We start from the raw sequence: 23783 nt of genomic DNA on the forward strand, positions 1-23783 counted from the left end.
ATGGTTTGGTACATCCAAAAATGAGAGATATTTTCCTTGTGCTTTAGAATACTCAAGCCGGCTTTGTGTGACAGACCCAAATACAGGGCTAGAGGTAGTACTATCTCCTACAAACACACTGGAAATAAAGGAGTGACATCTATTCACCACTATATATTTCAACTTTGCACAAGATGGGGTCAGAAATAAAAGGGGACTAACTCAGACATAGTACATGCCTTTGAAAGAGCATAATCGTAGTCAAACAGGGAAAAATGTCAGGCCATTGTTAGTGACAAGTTAATAAAAAACGATGTTTAATTAGGAAAATTGAAGGCATCTTTACACAAGTTGTCCAAAATAATACAAGACACGTAGGTCTGTGATCACAGGGACTTAAAAATACAAATCCACACAACAGCAGCATGTTCTGGCTGACTCGGCATGTTGTCTAGTTTCCCTAAATATTCCAAGGTGCTGTGGCTCTAACAAGCATTGCTGCCTTGGCCAAAGAACAGTGTTGGCTTGGATTATGATGGCTGCCTAACAACCACTTGTAAGTCAGAATAAGGAGAAAGAAACAGGTCAAAAGATGGGGAGGGAGGATTAAAGAAGGGAGATTTATTTCTAGGCGGCCATAGATCTTGGGGGAAACCCACAATAATTTTTTTAATTGGAATTTCACCATAGATGAGCCAAGAATAGACTTCACTGCAACTGGCCACCATGGCTGTGGAGGTAAAGAGTGCAAAGTGAGATTAAAGAAGAGTTTTGTAACATTAATTTTTTTTATTAAGAAGACAGATATTTTATAGTACTTCTCTGTTTGTAAAAATGATATACATGAACCAATACAAAATGTGAATGGGAACATATGGATATGCATTTTCTTACACTGTAACATTGTCCATGGACACCTTAAAACAGAACTGGCCTAAGAGGGAAAAAGTAAAAAGGGCAGGTGAGTAAAGAACAAGCTTATTTGCCATCAGTTACACATCCTTCATCAAAGAAAAGTAAGTTTGTTCTTTCTACACTCTTAAAAAAACCCTTATGAGCTAAACCTGTACAAAGTAATACTCAACACTACATTTCAACAGCGCACTGTATACTGAAGAAAAAAAATACATAAACCAATATACAACTAAAATCCATAATTTCCTGGGGTTTTGTTTAGTTCTCTTCCAATGTGTGGGGCTGAAAATTTTGCAATCTACCTGAGACGGAAAACACCAATCAAAACACATGAACCTGAGACATGTCAACATTGTAAGTCAAAGTTACATTGGTAACACCGCACTACTGTACACTTTCAAAACAGAAAGATGGGCTGGTCAAAAAAAAACAACAACAATGCCAATTCTGTGATCAATGTGTAAAAAAGCCTCCCCCCAAAACCTTCCAATAAAATGCTAAATGCTTCTTGCCCTTGGCTGTGGTTTGGCTATGGCCCCAGCTCGTGCTGAAGGCTCAGAAGGGAGCTTCACTTGACAAAATTTACTTTCCTTTTGTAGATTCTGAGGGAGGGGAAAAGACAAAATACTGCTCAAGAATGGATTTGGTTTTTTTCCCTTTTACATGCCAACCCATTCCCAAAAGGCTCTTGTGTTGCAGTGGTTCTGCCAAAAAGTTAAAAAACAAAACCCAAAATTTAAAAAATGCTTCCTAAAAGCTCAAGAAGTTGTAACAGATGCAAATTTTTTCCCTTAAATAAATCAGTGTAAGTTTTCTACATAATGTAACAATAATAAAAATTCATCTTTCAAACTCCAAGATTACTCACTGAACAGTTCAGTATAGATATATATTTTTTAATGCTATCTTCTCATTGTGGACTGTTATCTGTAGGTCCATCACAATTCTAATTCACATTGGTTTTTTCTTCACCTAAATATTTTATAATCTGTTTTCCTTGCAATTTTTAATGCAAATCCCCACATTTCCTTTATCAGAAAAGAAAAGAAAAAAGGCAACTTCACGTATCCAGTTTCTCCCGAGGCTTCAAATCTAAAACATTTTCAAGGTAACTTATTTTTAGTAACTGTGCACCATGACTGCATTCATGCAAGGATCAGTAATTTGTTGGCAGATGGTTCTTAAGGCTGAGGAATGAGGCCAAGGCCTAGTGTATGAAAGGTAAAGAGATAAAAAAATACAACATTTGAGTTTTGATTAAGTGACTGAAAAAGCCTACATGCTGCTATTTCCACCTGCTCTGACCTTTGCAGAACTGAGAAACAGGGCACACCAGCATGAAAACAATAGCGACCCTTCTTCTGTCCCTCTTGCTTTGTCAAACCAAATCTTAAGGAATTAAAGTTTCACACAGTCTCTGGATGGATCTCTCAGCATGACAAATATCTGTAATATACAGTACATGCAGGCCAGATCCCACTGCCTTCCCTAACTAGCACAAAGAGAAGAAGGAGAAATAATATAAAATCTGCTCATTTAGAACTCTTTGCACACCATGAGGACTTTTCTTTTTCCAGCAAATTAGGCAGAAGTAAGGCCGATTGGGAAAGCTTGATGGAATTGTTTGGAACAGAAATAATCAGAGCAGAACTACCTCCCCCCCCCCGCCCTTTCCCTCCTGTGGCAACTCAAATTTGTCCACTTGCATAAAATGAACAGCCTTCATCTGTCAGTTCTGCTTAGGGCAACAACAAGGAGGATTCCTTCATGCCCCAAACTTGTCCAGACAGCATGGGGGTACCACTACTGAGCAGTCTACAAACACAGAATTCAAGACAGATTCAATCTCACAGTGACACACCTCACTTGCAGATAACCCTGTGCAGTAATGTCTCTCCGTGGCCCACGGAGTGCATTTTCTGAGTCACAGCCTATTTTCTACTCTCCACCACTAGAAAGCATTTGAAACACGGGCAGCCGCAAACAGTTTTCATAGCTTCTCCATCCAAGCCTTTAAGACAACAAAGAAGAATGTAGTATGGATACACTGAACTGCAAACTACGAAATCTAAAGCGTGCTGGTTCTCCTCCGATGAGATTGGATTTTGAACAGAAAAATAGTGGCGTTAAAAGAAACACACTAAAAACAATCAAATCTATTCCAAGGGGTTCCAGCAGGCAATTCCAAAAGAGAACAGAAAGAGGAAAAAACAAGAAAAAAAAACACACACACACACACAACCCGCTCCTCCCATCCCAAATAAAATAAAATAAAAATAAAACAAGGCACAGAATTTTCTGCAAATGACTTAACGAAACTAAATCCAAGCTGGACTTGGCCAAAAAATAAAACCCAAACTGAGGTGTTGAACAGCAGAGTATACTTTACAAATAACATTTTTTACACAGCCAAGCCCGGACCCTCCCAGTCTGACATCTCTCCACCCATTCGTTTAAAACAAAAACAAACAAAAACAAAAAAGACACAAGCTGGTTGCAACTTCCAATATCACTGTCTCTGTCATCTAAATTGGGCCAGTAACTGTCCACGGTTGGACACCTCATTGAAACCAAGGCTGATCTAGATGAAGTACTCTTTCTTTTCTTCAGAGTTGTTCTGTCCTCCTTCTGCATTGATTATAGCTGTGTCTGCGTCCGCTGCATCATCTGCTCCTTTGGCTTCATGAGTGAAGTATGTACCTGAAAATAAAGCAGTGAGGTTCTGTGACTCATTGATGGTCTCTGCATAGATTGCTGTAACACTGCCATTTGCTTTACTGTGAAGAAGCCAGGAGAAGGGGAGAAAGAACAACCACCGGAAGGAAGGAGAGAAGTCTGAATCTAGGGGTTCCGGAGGCGTTACTCAAGCATAAATAGCTGTGATAGCATGAATCAGCGAGACAGCACAATGACCTCAGAGATTAAGCTTGAGATTTTTCAATGCTGCCTCGTGGATTTAGATGCGCATTAAGTTCAATGGGAATTGTGCATCTAAATTCTGCAAGGCGGCTTTGAAAATGACAATCGAAGGCATTATAAAAAGGACACCAAGTAAAAAATGAACATCACTGGTTAAATAGTAGGACATTATATAATGACCCAGGGTGAGTCTCTCTCCATGACCGGGTAGATTGAGAACTACCAATAATCACGCTTCCCCCCCACCCCTTTTAAAATGACCCATTTTGTCATTGCAATCAGAGCCTCCAGCGCCCCCCTCCCACCCCCGGTGGTGGGAACTTCAACAGTGACACTGGCAGAGTGCTCAGCAAAGTACACGGGAGGTCCCAGGAGCACATAGAACAAGTGAACATAATCAGCCTCCCACGTTGACCAAAAGGCCCTCATGCTATTATGAGTGGACTGAATAAATAACAGAATGATTTTTAAGTTACTTCATGCCATATAAGAGTCTGGAATGATATAGCCCCTCCCAGTACAAGAGTGCGCAAAAATAAATTGATAAATTCTTAAGCATGTCATGCCCTTCCATTACAGATGACATATCTTTCATCTATTCTTCTCTCCCAATCCTGATGCGCTTTCCCCCTTCTTCTCTGTGTCTATTGGGCTCCCCTATCTTGCTTTTAGCTTCCTCCCATCCTGTATTTCTGGATCCTCTTCCACTATACAAGTCCCTCTGCTGTTTTTTCTGTTATCTATCCTGCTGTGTAACAAAACACAGTGCCTTGTATCAGACTGTTACAGCTGCCACCACGCCAAGCCCTCCCAATGCTGTGTTTCAAGCCTCAGCTTACCTTTGTGTCTTGCAAAGTATCGCCCTAAAATGATGAGCAGGCAAAGCATTGCGAACACCACCACGGCCACGACCCCGCCGATCACCGCATGGTCCACAGCCCTTATGGACCCTTCATCACCTGCTCGAGAATCTGTCGAGAGCAGAAGAGGAATAGGAATTTGGGACTTATTACAGGGCGATTTGAAGGTTTGGCTGCAGTTGTGCCCAGGGTTGGAAAAGCTACACTTTTACTTTTAACAGGAGAGGGGTAAAGCACTGAACTATCCAGACCAGTGCTCAACCTATTTACCCTTGTTGGCCGCATATGCAGCTGTATGTGTGTGTTATGTGGGCAGTTGTGTGCCGATTGGGCCACAGGTTGAGAACCACTGATCCAGATGGATCAGTTCACACAAGGGTGCAGACAGGCCTGGCTGATCAGCTCAAGATATTTTTCCACAATGCAGCAGCAGAGTCAGCACTAACGCATGTGGAACAAGATCAGGAAGGAAAGGGAGACATGGAATCATCGGCATCTTTTGTGAGGGTCTGCCACACCTCAGTCCCCAACTTCAATTCTCCCTCCCCCGCCCCAGATAAAGGGGATGATCTAACAATTGGAGGCCAGGAAGTGCCAGTATGGTGACATCAGTTGTACGGAAATCTCAACAAGGCATTTATTTATATGAATGTTAATCCCCCAAAATTTTATTTGCATGGCGAATAAGTGATCAAGTCCTAATTTCAAAAGAAATCTAGGATTATGTGATTAAATACATTTTTGCTCAATAAATTCCATGATGTATCAAATAGCAGCTCTCTCAATGCAAACCATAAAACCCTCTTCAAACACAGATAGCAAGCAATAATTGTACATTGCCTCCAACCGCTTTATTTTATTTATTTAACACCTCGCCATGCAATTAATTTTCTTTTATAAGCATTTCTCCCTTAGGATGCCAGTCCCCTAGAGAGGAATGACTTATTTGGCGGGGGAACAACTCTGAAATGAACCCAGAATGAGCTATGGCCATGTAAAATGAATGTATAGCAGTGTAAACAATTTTAATTTAAGAATGCAGCTACATCAACCCTTGCTGCAATTCTAATGGCAACTGAGATTTATAATGTAGTAAAAAACAATTATTCTCCCGTTGATTAATACATTAACATTTGGAATGGAAGCTAAACCATTGTCTCTTTTTTTTATTGAGTCAAGCACGACACCTCTATTAAAATGATTTACTACCCGTACCTTACAATTTAAGCACAGCAGCAACAGAAATGGTAAAAATCTTTTAACTTTACATGATTTGTGAAGTCATATGTGAAGGATTTACCATTTAAATCTTTCACTACAAGCAGCACATGGCCTATAAATCTGTCCCACATGCAGTTGCCCGGACACCTAAGAGAAATGCATTTCACCAGGAAGACTGAGAGTGCAAATTCAAGTCAATTTTTAAGAAAGATTTATCTCCGTCTCTCTCCAAATAACAGAGCAAATCTCTGAAGCCTCCACCTCTAATAATATTTGAAGTTTATCGATCAAGTGTACAGATCCGTGACAGCTAAAGGTAATGGTGCTCTTTTGAGCTGAAACCTGATACAATGTTTTCAGCAGGCGCTCAGGATTTACACTTTCTATTGACATTTCCAATTCTGTTCTAAGATTAAGTACTGAAGGATGTAAGTAAATAACTCGTAACCGAGAGCTCCATAAAATGCATTTTAATTAAAACAGTTTAAATTAAAAAGAAAAAAAATCTAAAAGTGTTTCTTCAAGTTGCCTTTTAAAAGTAACAGAACAAAACGGGTAGAATTTGCATAGACTATGGAATGCCTAGGTTTAATTAGGTCAAAGTAGGTGCACATTGAAAGACAAAATGAAGAGCAGCCAATTAGACAGAACCATGTTAAATAAAATCACCTTCAGCAACATATCTAATACGTTAAACTAAGTGTGGCAAAAAATGTTCTCCTGTTAGCTGAAAGCTTTCACTACTAGGGTAGCTCTGGCATGATATATATACAAATCATTTAACTAGGATTAGAATGTGCTCGAGAAATTTAAAAGCGTGATATGGGTTAAGACTCGGTGTTCACAACACAGTGCCTACAAATGGCAGGTATATCCCATATAGGTTATTCCTTACAACTTCATGATTAGAAAAATGAAATGCAAAAATTATCTCTAACATAATGACAGAGTGTATCCAAAAGGACAAAACCTAACAGGAAAGCAACCAATGAAATATTTTACTCAGTTGAAAAACCATAAATATTGATCTCTCAATGAGGAGAATTAACTAATCTTGACCTGCCAAGGATTCCAGATCCAATCAGTTTTTCCCCTCAAGTCAATTTTTCATAGCTGGGTGGAGACAAACAGGAAGAAGATATTTACAATACAGAAGATACATGTACAAAGGTAAGCAATTCAGAGAAAGGTGCAGATCCTGATAACTAAGGGCAGGAAATGGCTCCCAGTGGCTGCAAAATATACCCTGAAAAAACTTCTCCTAGGAAGGGCATTCTCTATTACTCAAGGTGCAGACACATGCCTTATCAGAAAAATCCATCTGCCTTTGCTGTTGTGGCCAGAGGTGTAATGACCATGATTACTGACAGCTGCCCCACCCAAACGTCATGTTACCTTTGACACCTAGACTGCAAACATACTAGGGCAGGGACTGTCTGTTACTTGTCTATATAGAACCTACAACCATGGGGGATCCCTGACCGGTGTTCTAGGCAACCATTCTAAAATCATCTCGTTTCATGATCCAGCACAACCATTTAAGGTCTTACAAAATTCCACAAGGCTACCGAAGTTGGCTGATCCACTCAGTGGTCACTTAAGACAGGTTGCACTGTATTTATCAGTGTAACCAATTATTTTTATTGGTTCTAAAATCTACAGGCACGCTTCACAGCTACTTACAGCAGAAGCACACCAATTCAACAGGTATCTTCCCAGTCCCACTCTGATCACACAATTAAATAACATCCCACACTAACTCACCTATCTTCCCTAGTTTGTTTATTGCAGTTATAACAGTTAACTCTACAGATTGGTAACATCAGAAGTTATGATTTCCTAGTGCTGCATCCTCTTTGCTGGAGAGATGGGACGTTCCCCAAATTAAGAGTAAGGATTTCTTGCTGATGTTGAGAACAGTTAGGGCAAAGTATGCACATCAAAGCACATCTGTATCATGAGAGAGCACAGCCCAAGAATTGGAGCCAAGATGCATTTTGCTTGACCCAACACAGATGGAGAAGACGACAAATATAGGACCAGAGCTTCAGATGGTGTAAATTGGCTTAGCAACAATTACAGTAGAGCTACATTGGTTTACCCCAGCTGGAGATCTGCCCATAAAATATAAACTGAAGTGCTGCGCCAAAACCACTGGCCTGACAGCTCCATGGTGGTTTCTGTTCAATCTGTAATTAAGTCAAGAGCAGTGAGTCTTTAGTCGTGTCCCTGCTTCCCTGAGAAGTGACTTTCAAACACAGCTTGACAAACACTTTTGGTCAGCAGAGTTTATTAAATATGATTTTTTCCACTGGGACAGGCGCTATTTTTCTTAATTATTTGTATGGAAAACAATATTTTTCCAAGTATACGCTCCAAGTTTATTTTATTGGGTGTATGGCTAAATAGTCTAAGTTTACGTGTTAATTAAAAATTAAATACAACACACTGAGGATGTCTAGTGCTTGCAAACCATCTAGAGACAAATCTGGGAGGCAGTTAACAGTGTACTTTTGCCCTAGAGGAAAATGGCTTCATATTTGTATTAGATCATCAAACGAAAGGAACTTCCCTCCTACTCTGACTGCTAATACACTGGATGTTTATTCCCTAGAAATGCTGTACATATTACCCAATTAAAACAGTATTATCCAACCAGATGTATTTATGCACCTGCTCCCACTTTTCCCATCTTCACAAACAGCCTTCAGCTGAGGAAAGGTAAGTCACCTCTGCAGGGACTCTGCCAATGCCCCTCACTTCCGACTTGCAGAACCTCCCTGTTACGTCTGTACTGAGTCTCCCACAAAGCTCTGCCAGTACATGCTAATCCTGTCTTGCAGCCCTATTACTCATATCCTGGGTCTTCAGCAGAGGCTACCAGTTATGTCAAATGGTGTGGCTGTTTCATAAAGTTGACAGATAGGGACTCAGCTGACTCCCTGATAACTCATCGCATTTGTGACCTAAGATAAAGTTTTAAACTCTGCCTCCAGAGAGCAGAGGCTCTAAACCATCAAGCTCCATCCTTTTGCGTACATATTTCATGTTTTGCAGCCATTTTCACAGAGCAAAATAAAACCACCACCGCATCTGCTCTCTGCTTCATCTAGTCTCTCTCTGGGCAGTTTGGCTACTTGCTGTTTCGATCGGGAAAGAAAAATCAGGGGATTATTTAAGTTTTTTTAAATGAAAAATGGAAGAACTGATGCAGTCTAACTGCCAGTGGGCATCCATGAATTCCTGCACCTTTAAGATTATGCTTGGCAGGCAAGGCCACTGTTGATCCGAACAGAGGCATCAAGTAAAGGATTCATTTCAGAAATCACCCTCAGCCCCACTCACAAGTGGGTCAGTGTCTCAGTGATAGGAAGAAAAAAAGTTCCTGAAAGAACGAGTCATGGAAAAAATGTAGTCTTTCTTGCCTCCAGAGAGATGGATCAGCCTTTCTGCTTTTATTTCCAATGCTTATCAGTGTTTTGAATGGGATTCTCAAGAAGAGGAGCTTACCACCTAATGGCAGGGGCTGACTGTGTTTAAGGACTTATTTGGCTTCCCATCACCATACACCAGGGCATCTGGTGCCATCTCCTCCTCTTCCCCTGTTGTCACTAATTTCTTCACACCTTTTCGTTCTTCCTCTTTCCTCACATCTCCATATTCATGCCTTAGCCACCACTCTCCACCAAGCACTGAAAGATAAGCATCACCTCTCCTACCCAATCCTACATACAGGACACCTAACACTAACAGAGTTTCTGACTTCTAATGCAGGAAGCGCTAATGAGGCTTTTCAGTGGGGCAGGTATCACTGGGGAATCAGTTGGAGGTATCTGACCCAACCAATCCTGAAATGAACCTTTCTGTTTTTAGGGATGACTGGAAACAAATTATTTTCCTTTTATTTCAAAGTGCCACAGGACATCAGATCAGGCTATTTAATTTTTCCTATTAAATTACCCAAGTGAAAAATAAACAAACAAAAATTTGCACCTGAGATGGGAACTTACCTTCTTTTTTACTTGGTGTTTTAAATAAGGGGAGTAAGGTGTTTTACTTGGTGTTTTAAATAAGGGGAGTAAGGACCCCATCCTGTAGCTCAAACACACAAGGCTACTACAGTAGCAGACCTACGTTATACATTATATCCACACACGCGAACGTTTTCCCAGTTGGTAGAGCTCCTTCCTGGATTGCAGGGTCCGTGCATGCTGAGTTTTCAGCTCAGTTACTAGCCCTGAAGACCAGGTATAGTTACAAAAAATGACTCAAGCCCCTTCCGAGCAGGGGGGAAGGCAAGGCATTATTCTAACACAGGGAATAGTCAATGATTAATACCAGTTCATTGTTAGAAAGAAAGGGATATTTTTGAGGGGCAGAAGCAGCAGCTTTCCCAAGTTGGTGGCAGGAACAAAGATTTGACCTTAAAAAAAGGCATCTGCTGAAAAATGCTGCCCCCAATTTACAACACCCACTGTAGCTTCCTATCCATGATAAAAAAAAAAATCAAACAACTTTATTACGAAGGGGGAACAGGCTAGATGACAGGAACTGACAAAATGCCACATTGTTTGCTAATCCTAACAAGCTATTCTTCCTTAAGATTTGCTTTGCTCAGCACCAATTCAATTACAGATGCAACAAATCCTTCTGACATTTAATTCCCTCTTGTCAGAGAGTAGGAAATGTATACATGCTCAGCTTTCCCATTAAGATGTTAATATACATTGGAGCACGCTGGTCTCTACAGTGAATAGCATTTTTAAGGGTGTGTTTGGTTGAGAGGAAGCAATGCAGGAATGTAAGAACCAGGTGAACATAAAACGCTGCATGTTTCTCTCTGAGCAGCAGCTACTTTGCACAGTAGCAAAAGAAAAAGAAATCATCCAACTTTTAAGTACAGTGCTTTCTAATATGTCAAAACATCTTAAAGCAAAACTGCAGTGATTTGTTTCACCACCACCGTAGAGGGCTATAACAACAGCTTAATAAGGGTGAAACAATGAATTTTTAAACACTGTTGTAGTGCCCCCATGGAGGGGAAAAATGGAGCTGCTGACTCTGAATTGGGGGCTGATACAACAGCAAACATCTCAAGCCGGGGGGTGGACGGGGTCAGCCTGATATGAACATTCTGCCCCCATTTAAAAGTACAGGGAATCGGAGACTTTGGGAGCTGTTACGAAGTTATTCTAATTGTCTTTTTTAAACTGGATGTGCCAACTGTTACCTTATCCACAAATTAAGAAATAGCTGTGCTTTGACAGTATATTAAACCTGAAGTTTTCCTTGAAATGAGCATATCTGATAAACAGTAAACCTAAGGAAACAAGGAAATGTACTTTTGATTAGCATCTATTCGACACCATAGCTCAATTCGATGTACTTCCAGATTTCTGGGGAGGATAGATTAAATAATATAGTGAATAGTGAACCCATGGCAGTGTGCAATCTGTAGAATTTCAGTTCACTTTGCCTACCTATTTTTCTGGCTTAAGGAAAAATCCATAGCGGCCTCATGTTTACCTTTTGTGAGAGGGAGGATAAATTAGGAGAAAAAAAAAACAATCGAAAGCACCATGTTGGACTCTGAAAATGATCAGCAAAACTGCTTATGCATCTCTTGATTCCAGACAAATTTCTGTCTAGCATCATTTTCACAGTACCAAATGCAGTTAACAGCTGCTTTTAAAACCTGAATATCCTGTTAGTCTTTAAATATATAAATTAACAACAAACAACTTATTAACCCCAGGTTTCCAAAGCTGACATAGTATTTTGGACTTCCAGAGAAGTAATTGTTTGAAAACAACCAGAATACTGGAGACTGAAAAGAAGGGAGTGGATTTTTGTGGCAGTATTCAGATACTGTGGGCTAAAACAGCTAGAGCAAGATTGGAGCTCTAGGCTAAATTGTGGCAAATCTTTTCCAGTTAGCTGGTGAATGGTTCTGTTTGATTCTGTATTTACTGGGCCATTTTTAGATGCAATATTTTATATTTGTCCAGCTCCTTTGAGTTCCTTTTTACTCTCTTTGCAAGTGGTGAGAAGTCAAGCCTTCGAGCTTGAGAAAGGCTGGATAAGATATGACAATGGACTCATCACTTTCCCGAATTTAAAATCCCAGTCATATCTGATTTAGAAGTTAAAAAAAACAAAAAACAAAAAAGCAACTAACTTGTAAAACTACTGAAAAACAGTGACAAACTGAAGGTTTTATTTTAAAAATCTGCACAAGAACTGAAAGCCCTAGATGACCAAGTTCAAGTCCTAGATGGAGTTTAGACCTGGTACTTAAAACTGAGAAACTGGGTTTATATCAACCCCTCCCCCTTCCACAAAACAGCTACCCCCACAATGAGTTACGGTTCTTCACAGTAGCTCCCAGGGTGACTAAGGGATGTGGAAGGTTTATTCACAACACTCCCAACTCCCAGAGTGCATAGAAACTTTAGGTTCTGAACTTGATGTCCAGCACCACATCACCAGACCAGACTAGCCTCAAGGAACGTTTTTAACAATGCACCTTCATAGTGGTTCTTACTGCACTTACATGCGCTTCACCATTGTGGCTCATTAAGGCTCTGTTTCTACCACCTGGGGCACAGTATAAATAAAGCACTTAAGGAGATATAGTTTGTCCCACCTCTGGTTCAGGGAACAGAGTGTTTTACTCCAATGATTTACTGTAGCTGCTACGTCTATTTCTCCTGGTTTATATTCTGCTATGTAGACCAAGGTCTTAAAACATTTTCTGGGGGGAGAAATAGGGGGTAACTGACAGCTCTGAAGTTTCTTCTGTGCACATTTGTACTGTAAAAGCCGAAGATTGATAGATCTCTTCGTGCATGTGCAGCGTGGCCGTTAATTTCGGCAATTGAGATTTACCGCTGTACTCCCACAAAAATTCCTTAACAGCGCTTTCATTTCTAAGGGGAAATTAATTTTTAAGCTGTGATGTGGGACAATTTTTTAAGTCTGTTCGTAGCTACCATACTACTCATGGTTTTGCAATACATGGATTGTGCTGGGGAAGGGAAGACAAGAGATGTTTTTTAAAAAAAACCCATAAGCCCAATAAATATCTTACTTTTGAAAAGTAAAGTTAATGAAATACCATTTTCAAAGGTGCATAAGTGACTTAGGAGACAAAGTCCCATTTTCAAAAGTGACTTAGGAGCCTATGGCCCATTGACTTTCAATGAGATTTAGGCTCCGAACCTAAATCACATTTGAAAATGGGACTTTGGCCGCTAAATTACTTAGGCACTTTTGAAGACGTCACCCACTGTCTAAAAGACATAACGTAATAAAAAAAGCCAGTCCATCTCTACTAATAACTAGGAGGCTAAACAAGAAAACAGTGACCACGAACATTTTCAAACTACATTCTCTATTGAAAGAAGTATTTTGGTTGGTAAACATGCTTTGTGGTGAGTTTTATCAAGCCGCCTATGAAAACGGTATTAGTTGAAGCAGCAATAGGGTTTGGGTTTTTTTGTGCCTGTCATTATTTTGGAGAAATGTGTCATGTTCATCCATAATAGGGAAGAACTGGAATTACTACCCGGATGCAGTAGGAATGGATGATCTTATTATTCATGACAACAGTTTAGCATTAAGTGTGCTACACCTACTCTAATTTATTGATGGACTGTTTAAGACTGGTGTTAACCTGTTTGTCTTGTATTATAATTGAATTTGGTCTCTAACTTAAACTATAGAAATTCAAGGAGTTCATCCTTCAATCAATAAAGCTCCTCTGCGGTGACCCATTTCAAGACAGCTTCATAAAAAATAATGTATCTTGTTTTAATAAATTTAATCACTATGACAGCTGCTCAATTTTTATTGGCTGTTTCTTCAGACATCTCTCTGCTAGAGAATGAAGCCACACTTACAATCAATAGTAATTGATTAATCAGCATCCCCCTTGAACAAAGATGCTAATCAGGTTTTGATTAGCTAATCAAACCAGATGCAGAGGCTACATGGTTGTTCCTTGATTGTTCAGTGTTTTACAAGATGTGTATCAACACTGTTGAGAAAAAAAAAAGACGACCATAATGCATCTGTGAGGAGGGAAAATACAATTTACTGAATTAATGTAACTGGATTATTACAATCATAAGCAAAAAAAAAATCTTGGCACTTGTGACAGCTCAGTGATTGACAAGACTATAGCTATGATATCCCTGATATTATGGTACCAAGGAGGGGTTGATGAGGGAATAATTTCACATGAGTTCCTGTGAGCATAAAACAAATTATTTCACACCAATAGGGTCTTGTTATGTTACAGAGCAAATGTTTGAGACTCATAGGGACAGATGTACCTCAAGCAGCAAAAGTCATACAGGCCACTGGAAACTACCTACCGAGATGCAGGGAAATAGATGTATTATATAATTGTACAGTTGGGAGAGCCCCTGGGGAACTGTTTGGCAGGGTATGAATACCAGAAATGAATGGCATACTGAGCAAACCCTGTTGCTGAACTAGCATTTAATGATGCCAGAGCTCATCAATAATTTGCAGCCTGGAGGGGCTTCCTGTTCAACTCTGGATGCAATTCAAGGTGGTGCTATTCATTTTTGAAGCCCAACGTGCTTGAATGGTGGCTAGCCACCAAAATGCCGGGCTCTCGACATACATGTAAAGGACAGGAGATCAACTGGACACTCACTCATAGGCCTTAGAACTGGAAGTTTGGAGGCTTGGCATTTTCAGCAGGTGGCTCTCAACTCTGGAACTTACCTTTACCATATGTCGGAGAGCCTGAGTTTGCTGACTGACCTGGGCATGACAGACAGCCCATCTGGCTACTCAGGATATGTCTACATTGCAATAAAACACCCACAGCAGGCCTGTGCCTGCTGACTTGGGCTTGCAGGGTTGGGGTTGTAGGGCTATAAAATTGCAATGTAGACCTTTGGACTGGAGCCTGAACTCTGGGACCCTTTCCTCTCGCAGTATCCCAGAACCCAGGCTCCACGCTGAGCCTGAATATTTACACTGCAATTTTACAGCCCCACAGCCTGAGCCTCTGGAGCCCAAATCAGCTGACCCTGGTCAGATGCAGATGTTTTTTTTGCAGGTAGACAAACCCTCAGACTTTTGCTTAAGGGGTTAGTGTTTTCTGGTTTATAGCTAAGGAAGGGTATGAGACACTTTTGTAATTCTAAGTGATATTGACGACTAAAGTTGGTGGCGTTCATCTCTCGACACATGCACATAACTGATAAAACAGCTTTTAAAAAATCTACACAATTTTAATAACCTAGAGACCAAGTTCTCAAAACACATGGTCTGTTTTACATCTGCAAAAACATACCAAATGGGCATGTGTTCATGCAAACAGGACACTTTCTCACCTGCTTAGTATGGGCAGGTGTTTGCAATGGATTTTGTGAAGATTTTTGAAAATTTAGCCTTACGTTTTAAAGCTTCACATAGAAAAACACACCTATCAGCAGAAAATATGCTATCCTGTCAATGCCTCTAGATAGAATGAGTCACTGGCTGCATTGGAAGCATAATGGCAAAATTAAACAAAATTATTACCTTGTCCCTATGCCAGTCAGTACTATCCATTCCTTAACAGTCTGCTACACTCAGTTTGAGAGTTTGTGCTGTGGTCAGGAATTTGAGAGGCAGCTCCACTCAAAAAGCAGTGACAGGAGTGATAGAAGAGATTAATTTCAGCCATTTGACTAGGGAATTCCTCTCTAAGTTATTCAGTTATAATTTTTTTGTTTTTAGTTAACTATCAAATCAAAACAATCATTTCCCCTCCATACATTGATACAACACAAGCACCTGGTACTTCTTAGCTATCAGGACTGGCTCAGGCCTGCCGTATCGTTATCAGCACCGCCGGGCTCTACAGCTGTGGTACAGCTCACGGGAGGTCTTATTCTGATAAAACGCATAGTAGTTACAAAATGTCTAACCTCCTGGCCAATTTACACCTCTAGTGGCACACACAAAAAGACGCCAATAAGTTTACTGGGAATAAAAGAAAACTTTCTATGAATAAAAAAAGGTATAAAATTGGACTGTTTTTTACTACAAAATGGAGAAGCATCAAATCAAGAAGATGCTTCTGGGCAGAGCTGTTCCCAAGTACCCGTGCACCCTGTAACCAGTCCCCCATAAAAATAGCCAGGAGTCCCACAATGGAAGCAGGACTTAAAGTGGGTCTACTTCTCCATGATTTTGTGTACCACGCACCATTCTGATGCCTGAAGGGGAACCCACATGGCCCCATTTCTTTCGTGGCTGTTTAAAAGTCTCACATGGTGCCTCACAGTTGATGTGCACTCAAGACCTCACAGCAAAAATAAAAATGGGTCAGTAAAACGAACAATTAGAAGTGAAGCAGTGACAACAGGTGCTAAATGAGAGTATTTAGAATGTTCAGAAGGCGCTCATCTGACTGGCTGAGAGACCAAGTGATTTAACATACGTCTATGTACCACAGTTTATGTCTTTGTTTCAACTACATCCACCCCCGCAATCACCCGCTGAAGAGAGGTGTGTTTCTTAATTTGTAACCGTAATGCCTGCATTTGTGTATCAGCAATAAAACCTACTTCTGCAAGTTGCTCAGTCTGCTGTGAAAAAAAGGTTCAAAGCATCTAATTAATTTACATTATAGCACGTGATAAAAGAATTGTACCCTTCTCTCCCCACTTGAGATAATCATGTCATGACAATTTCCCAGCATAACATGAAGTAGCAGGCAGGGTAGATTTAGTGCAAACTGCATTTTTATAGACATTCATACAATCCAACATCCAGGAGTGTTTTACAAATGTAACAAAATTTCAACTGAACCATTCTCTAATTTGGATTAAAACATTATTTCAAGCGACTGAACTTATAGTAGCTGTTCAACAGCCTGAAATATGAATCACATCTTATTGCATACATTTCCCTGCCCCCACTCTGAAATATGTTAATATGTAAATGCATGCCAATATTGAGAGAGGAAAAAAGCAGAAAACAAGGATTCTGTATTTGATTAACGGCTACACAACAGCAACTATGCAATGCAAAATGGCCAAGATGCAGAAATCAAAGTGGAAGCAGTATCCACAGATTGAACACAACAGTGTTTTACCTAATTACTAGCCCTTACCTGAGAGATCCCCATAGTCCAGTTCCTCTGCGGAATTTGGCAACTGAGTAAAGCCTTACAAGTAAAAACAAACTCGTTTTTCTTTATATTCCTCAAGGGACAACAACAATACACTTAACAATTGAGGATGGATTTACTGGAAAAAAAAGTGAGTCAGTCACTTGCCACCTTTGGATGGTTTGAATAGATTAGCTTGTAAATGCAGTTCTCCAATCGTCTACTTTAGTACTGATAGACTGTCAGAAAGATTCCTCAGTCTACACTGTTTAAAACACATGAAACATGAAGGTGAATGTTCAAAATCACTCATCCATAACAGCATGCAAAAACCCTTCCCAAACCTTGATTGTTAACTGTCAAATGGTGTGATGTATCACTTTATTACAGTTCTATTTAGATTACACGAGAGTGTATGTAAAATTTTATTTCTAGTTACAATACAAATTGAAATCCTTGGCCAATGTTGACACAAACAGCATTTTATCAATTTATGGATATCTTGGATAAAAAGGTTACCTACCTTTCCATAACTGTTGTTCTTTGAAATGTGTTGTGCATGTCCATTCCATTGTGTGCGCGCGTGCACCTCAGACAGTGTCAAGAGATTTTTCCCTCAGCAGTACCTATCAGGGCAACAGGAGTGCCCTCCGGTGCCTTCCACCGCTGCATGCAGGTAAAAAGGGCCACGTTGCCCCCGGCCCCCCTTCAGTTCCTTCCCACTACAAAGGCTCTGATAAAGAGGGGAAGGAGGGTGGGTTGTGGAATGGACATGTGCAACACATCTTGAAGAACAGTTACAGAGAGGTAGATACAAGGTTTTTTCCCCTTTGAGCAATTGCACATGTCCATTTCACTGTAGGTGACTCAAGCAGGGAGGGAGAGCGCATGTGTGGGCCGAACAGACACTGCTACCTAAAATCTCCAATTAGAGACTCAGGGACGCAGATACACCTGCAGTGGAGCACCCATAGGGACACAACTCGAAGAAGAGTGAACGTTGACATGGCCACACTGGGGCTATTAGAATAACGTGAGCAGAATCTTTCTTGACTTTGGACAAGACTTTGGTCAAGAGCAGAACTGGAGGGAAGGCACACAACAGGCCTCCTGACCAGGGTCAGAGGAATGCATCGGTCCGTGAACCTGGGCTGTGACCTGCTCAGGAACAAAATCAACGACTTTCTTTGCTCTTGTTGTAAGCAGGTCCACTTGGAGTTCCCTGCTGCAGGAAAATGGACCTGGACACATCTGGGCTCAGAAACCACTCCGGGTGATCTGCAAATGACCTGCTCAGGCAGTATACCAGAGAGTTTTGAACTCCTGGAAGGTAAGCAGCTCTCAGGTTGATAGAACTAGTGACTAGAGTGAGTGACTTATGGAGGAGCAAAAGGAAACTCCCTCATGAACACCTGCAGGTTCTACCCCCGCGACAGGGAGGACAAGATCTGAGCAGATACTTGAACCACCAGGTCAACTGACGATGGGCCAGCGAGTACACCAGGGCTAACCAACCCTATAGTTCTCTGAGGTATAGCCTGACGTACTGCATCACGTAATGCACACCGCTGTGTCTCCTAGAAGTTTGAGGCAATTCTGACAGATCATGAGCAACGACCTGCATTGATTGGAACTTCTGCTCCAGCAGGAAAGCCCTGGCCTTTGTCAAGTCCAGGACTGCCTCAATGAATCCCATTTGAACAGGCGTCAGGATAGATTTCTCCGTCTTGATTAGGAAACCTGGCGTGTTGAAAACAGACTGAAGAGTGGCTACACTATAGAGTACCTGAGACCTAGACCAGCCTCTCACTAGCCAGTCATCTAGGTAGGTGAATACTCGGATTCCTGGCCTTTGCAGGGTGCTGCTACTGCAGCCATGCATTTTGTGAATACGCGAAGGGCTGCTGCGAACCAGTAGTGGGATCCATTGACCATGAATCAGAGAAGCTTTCTGTGGCTCTGGTGAGTCGCCACATGAAAATAAGCATCCTTTAAGTCAAGAGCAGTATACTGGTCCCTGCGATCTAAGGAAGGGATAATAGACACTAGAGTAACCAGCCAGAATTGTGTTGTCTTTTGGAACTTGTTTCGCTGCTTTAGGGCTAAAATAGGCCTGATACTCCCTTTGCCTTTGGGATTAGGAAGGAATAAAATCCCTTCTCTCTGAAGGGCATGGAACTTCCTGCATGAGCTCCATGAGGAGGGGAGACAACCTCCTGAAGTAGTATGCTCTCCTCAAAGTGGTCCCCGAAGAGTGACAGGGACGGGGTACAGAAACAAATTGAAGGGTGTATCACAGTTCCACTGTCCATAAAACCCACTGATCCATGTTGATGAGAGTCCAAACACTTAGGAAATGGGAGAGGTGATTGGGGTGGGGAAAGATGGCACTGTGGGGAGTGGTACACTGCTCTTAACCAACAGGTCAAAATGATTGTTAGGGAGACCCAATCTGCCCAGAACTGGCAGCTGCAGAAGAGCGAGGACGAGGTGGTCACCTCTTGTAACTTCTACTTTTTGTGGACAGGTTCTGGGTACAAGGCAAGAAGGGATAAAGGTATCGGGAAAGCTCTGAGTGGAACGGCTTTCTTATTGCCACCAGTGTGTAAGTCCCCAGAGACTTAACAGTCACCCCTGAATCCTTAAGACTATGAAGCCTCCCCTCTGTCTTATTGGAAAAGAACGTGAGGCCTTCAAATGAGGCCTTGAGTGGTTTGTTGTACCTGTGGGGGAAGACCTGATGACTGCAGCCAAGATGAACGTGCAGGGTGATGGTCGAAGCCGTTGCTCGAGCCAGAGTCCACCGTATTCTATGAATTAAAGCTGTCTTGGCAGCGAATTCGCCCTCCTCCACCATAGCAGCGAATTCCTGCTTTTGCCTCATCAGGAAGCTTGTCTCTGAACTTTAGGGTACTTCACAGGCTGAAATAGTGCTGGCCCAGCAGAGCCTGCTGGTTTGCAACCCTAAGCTGTAAAGCTTCCTGCCAAACAGGTCTAGCTTTCTCGCTTCTTTTCCTTTAGATATTGAGGCCCAGTGTCTCTTCTTCAGCAACAGCAGCAACTACCAGGAAGGCTGGAGGAGGGTGATTATAGAAGTGCTTGAATCCCCATGAAGGGACATATCTTCTCTCCATCCTTTTAGCAGTGGTTGACAGGGAAGATGGGGTCTACTATAAAACCTTGACAGGTTCCAGGATAGTCTCATGAATAGGGAGAGCTACCCTAGAGCATCCTCCAGAGGCTAAAATGTCCACAAGCGTGCATGACCTTTCCTGTACATCTTCTGGTTCGAGATACAGAGCTGCAGCCACCCTCTTCAACAAAGTCTCAGTGAGCTCTGAAATCAACAGGAGGGTGAGAGTTTGGCTCAGTCACTACCACTCATCAGATGATGAAGAGGAGGCAGCTCAGGATTGTTGAGGAGGTCCCTCCTCTAATTCCTCCACAGGACAGTCCTGAGCATGCACCTCCACCTGCATGACCCTGGAGGAGGGAAGACTGACCTTGTTGCAGATGCTCCCAGCATCTAGGTTCTGTGTAAGGGTGGGAAGGGAGCGAAGAGACTCTGGAACATGGAAGGAAGCCCCCAGGGTTCCAAAAGGGCCATTGATATGGAGGCAGGGCCCAGCTGTATGCAGGCCATTGGTCCTTAGCGTGCTGCAGCTGTGACCAGTACCATGATGGGCAAGCACCCCACTGCAGTTGCTGGGCATGCTTAGGGTAAGACACACATGATCAGATGGACTCCGTTACCTCAGATCACAGTGGAGCTGACCCTATCGGGGCCGGGGAGGCCAGCTCTGAGTCTAGAGATGAGGGTGCCGGTGAGATCATCACTGGCTTTCACTAGATATAGCCCTATGGAGAGGGGCCACAACTACAGAAGCCACCAGTACTGAATGGTGCTCTGGGGTTGGAACTAGGACCCTGGGAACATGTGCTTCCAATCCTGGTACCAGGCGCGATACCCAAACAGCAGGGGAAGCTGCCACTGATAGGTTAAGCAACTCTCTGGCTGCCTCGAAAGCCTTGGCTGTAGACAGCACCAGAAAGGGCTCCGGAGTCTATGGTACTGAAAGGTGTGCTGGTCCTTTGAGGATTGGTTGTAATGGACCTGTCCCAGCCTCTGGAGTCAGCAATCCCTCCTGGCTTACTGACAGTGTCTGGGAATGGCTCCTCTTTGAGAGCACCTCCGAGTTCCTGTCTCTGCTCAAGTGCCTTCACCATAGACTTCGAAGGTCCCAATACAGAGTGTTTGGGAGACTCGCATTGTCTCTTCTTGGGTACCAGCAATGAGCATCTGCTTCTGGACTCCTAACAGGGGGAGCACTCCTAAGTGACTTGGACGTGCTCAGACACATTCAGAGTGGGAAAGTTCTAAGGGCAGGCAAAGCAGAGACTCCACAAGCAGGTACTTGAGTCTGGCAGCCCGATCCTTTTTCAACTGGGCTTTGAACCTTTTACAAACATGACACTTGTCACTCACCTACGCCTCTCCCAGACACTTAAGATAGATGGGGTGTGAGCTGCTCTCTGGCACAAGACTTGATACATGAGACAGAGGCATTAGTCCAATACAAGGCTCTGAACCCTACTCTAGAAAAACACGACCCTAAATTTATTCTAAATATGCACAAACACTACACTAGACTACAAACTAGTTCTACAGCTACGATACACACCAAAAGGAGGAAGGCTTGCAGATACACAGTATGGTGCTCCAACAACCGTCACTAGCAGGAGGAAGTGACGAAGTGGGGTTGGTGGTACATGGCCCTTTGTCCCCGCGTGCAGTGGCATGAGGCACCAAATGGCACTTGCACTACCCTGAGGGGTACTGCCGAGGGGAAAAAATCTTCAACAACTGTGCATGAGACGCGCACCTACAGTGGAATGGACACGTGGAATCACTCGAACATATTTCAAAACGGCACCACAGCTGTACAAGCAGATGGCAGGTTCTATCTCCAGTGAAAAAAATCTGATACGGAAAACAATTTTCTTTTTAATTTCAAAATTTGATCTGTTTGTGGAAAAGTATCCTCAAAGCTGATAAAGCAGTTAGGCAGGAGAAACCCCTTCTGTGACCTTTAAATATTAAGAGCTATTGCAAGCTACCACTGCAACCCAACTAGCTTTGGTTTGAACAGTCATATCCTTTTTTAGTGTGTTTGAAAAAAGGTTTTTTGAGGGGTTGACGGGAAGCATAGAAAATTTAGTTCAGCCAGGACAATCTTCTTCTTTACTACTTTGTTAAAGTGCCAGCACAAATAAAGTATCCAAAGGTCAAAGAAACCTACTGAATTAAGGGAGAACACCCAGTGCAATGAAGTAAACTGGTACTTGTAATAAACTGCTGTTGCAAGTGACTGGATGCCAAAGAATGTACACTCAGATTTATATACACTAAGAAATAGTATGGTTGTAGCTGAACTGCTGCTGACCACATTGGCCGTGCATGGACAAGGCAAACTATGGCCAGCACCAGATTACCTAAAAATTGCTGACAACGGATTGCTGCTCTTTCCTAGAGTGGACAGGGCCTTGGCTGTATGAGCAGAAATAATACCCAAGTCTCCGGAGATTTCATTGGTTGAAAGTGTTCTTTTGCAGAAATGACTTTATCCATTGTATAAAGACACATTACCGTTATTCAAATAATAATTATAAATGGGCAACAAAAAGTACCGTAACAATATAGTTGCAAATCTTAGAAAGTTAATCCCTCTCATTTACGTGGCCCAATGAGTATCAAAGAACTTTATATATGCTCCAAAAAGGATAGTTGGTACTGAGGAATGGCAAAAATGGAGTTTAGAGCTTGTGTTTACTTCAAGTTCTCTTTTGACTGGAGAGGGAAGACTGTATAGGAAGACTGTAGGGAGGTATTGTTTTTAATAATAAAGATCAAGATGTTTATACAATATTGTTGATCTGCAAAATTTCCCCAGTAGAAAGCAGCAGTCAACATACACCTCATTAGAGATGAAACTGTCATTTCATTAGAGATGAAACTGTCATTTTCAATGACAGTGTTTAAAATACACCACGTCATCTGGAATCTACTGCTTGAATTATCTAACAACGTAGAAAACCATTTAGATTAATGGCAAGAAATTTGTTTTCGCACCACTGTTAGATTTCAGGAAGCTACACAGTTTTTACTGTAATATGATCATCTTTGTATAAATATAATTAGAGTTGACTCTCAGAAGAATTAGACATGCAAACCTGTGCTCTGAAGAGCAGCCATTCAATTTTTATCTCACTAAAACTGCATCTGTACAATGTTCTCTTTCACTTAAAGGGAAGTTCGTTTTCTCAATAATGAAAAAAGGGCAACGTTGCATTTTTTATGAAGCAAAGATTCTTTTTTTAAAAGGAAATGTAACCATTCAGCAATTCAGTTTCTACCTGCACCTGGTACACTCAAAAATGTCACCAAACAGCATTAAAACCTGTTGCGAGGCATTTTAGATATGTGGTAAATTACTTCTTGATTTTTCTCATTAAACTTTCATATTGACTATTAAAGTCCTCTCTCTTCATTTCTGATTAAAATGTATGCTAAGTCCTTTGCAACTTCTTTAAATAAATGAAAGTTAACTTTTCACTCCAATGCAATTTTACTGCCAAATAAAACTTAAAAAGGTAAAAACATCGAGTTACAAGTTTCATTTCTTTCAGGTACAGATGTTTAAGTGATTACGTTAGTATACCATCTATTTATTCAGATTTATATTGACAAA

At 41.6% G+C, this 23783-nt stretch overlaps 1 protein-coding gene across 6 annotated transcripts in view; it reads right to left on the bottom strand.

Moving 5' to 3' along the window:
* Positions 1–748: 748 nt before the first annotated feature.
* The window catches only part of CADM1 (cell adhesion molecule 1), a 285108-nt gene continuing 262073 nt past the window's right edge, over positions 749–23783 (bottom strand). For 4 of the 6 annotated variants that reach the window (XM_048827347.2, XM_048827346.2, XM_048827345.2 and 1 more), the window contains 2 exons: positions 4653–4784; positions 749–3594 (listed from right to left, as the gene is read on the bottom strand). In XM_048827347.2, coding sequence (XP_048683304.1) covers positions 3476–3594; positions 4653–4784 — 251 coding nt within the window. In that variant the 3' untranslated portion in view covers positions 749–3475. Of the gene's footprint in view, positions 3595–4652; positions 4785–17037; positions 17092–23783 lie in introns of all 6 variants that reach the window. The other 2 variants (XM_048827344.2, XM_048827342.2) reach the window with 1 other exon arrangement.

The sequence above is a fragment of the Caretta caretta genome, chromosome 22 (genome assembly GCF_965140235.1).
Source record: "Caretta caretta isolate rCarCar2 chromosome 22, rCarCar1.hap1, whole genome shotgun sequence".
Classification (NCBI taxonomy): Eukaryota; Metazoa; Chordata; order Testudines; family Cheloniidae; genus Caretta; species Caretta caretta.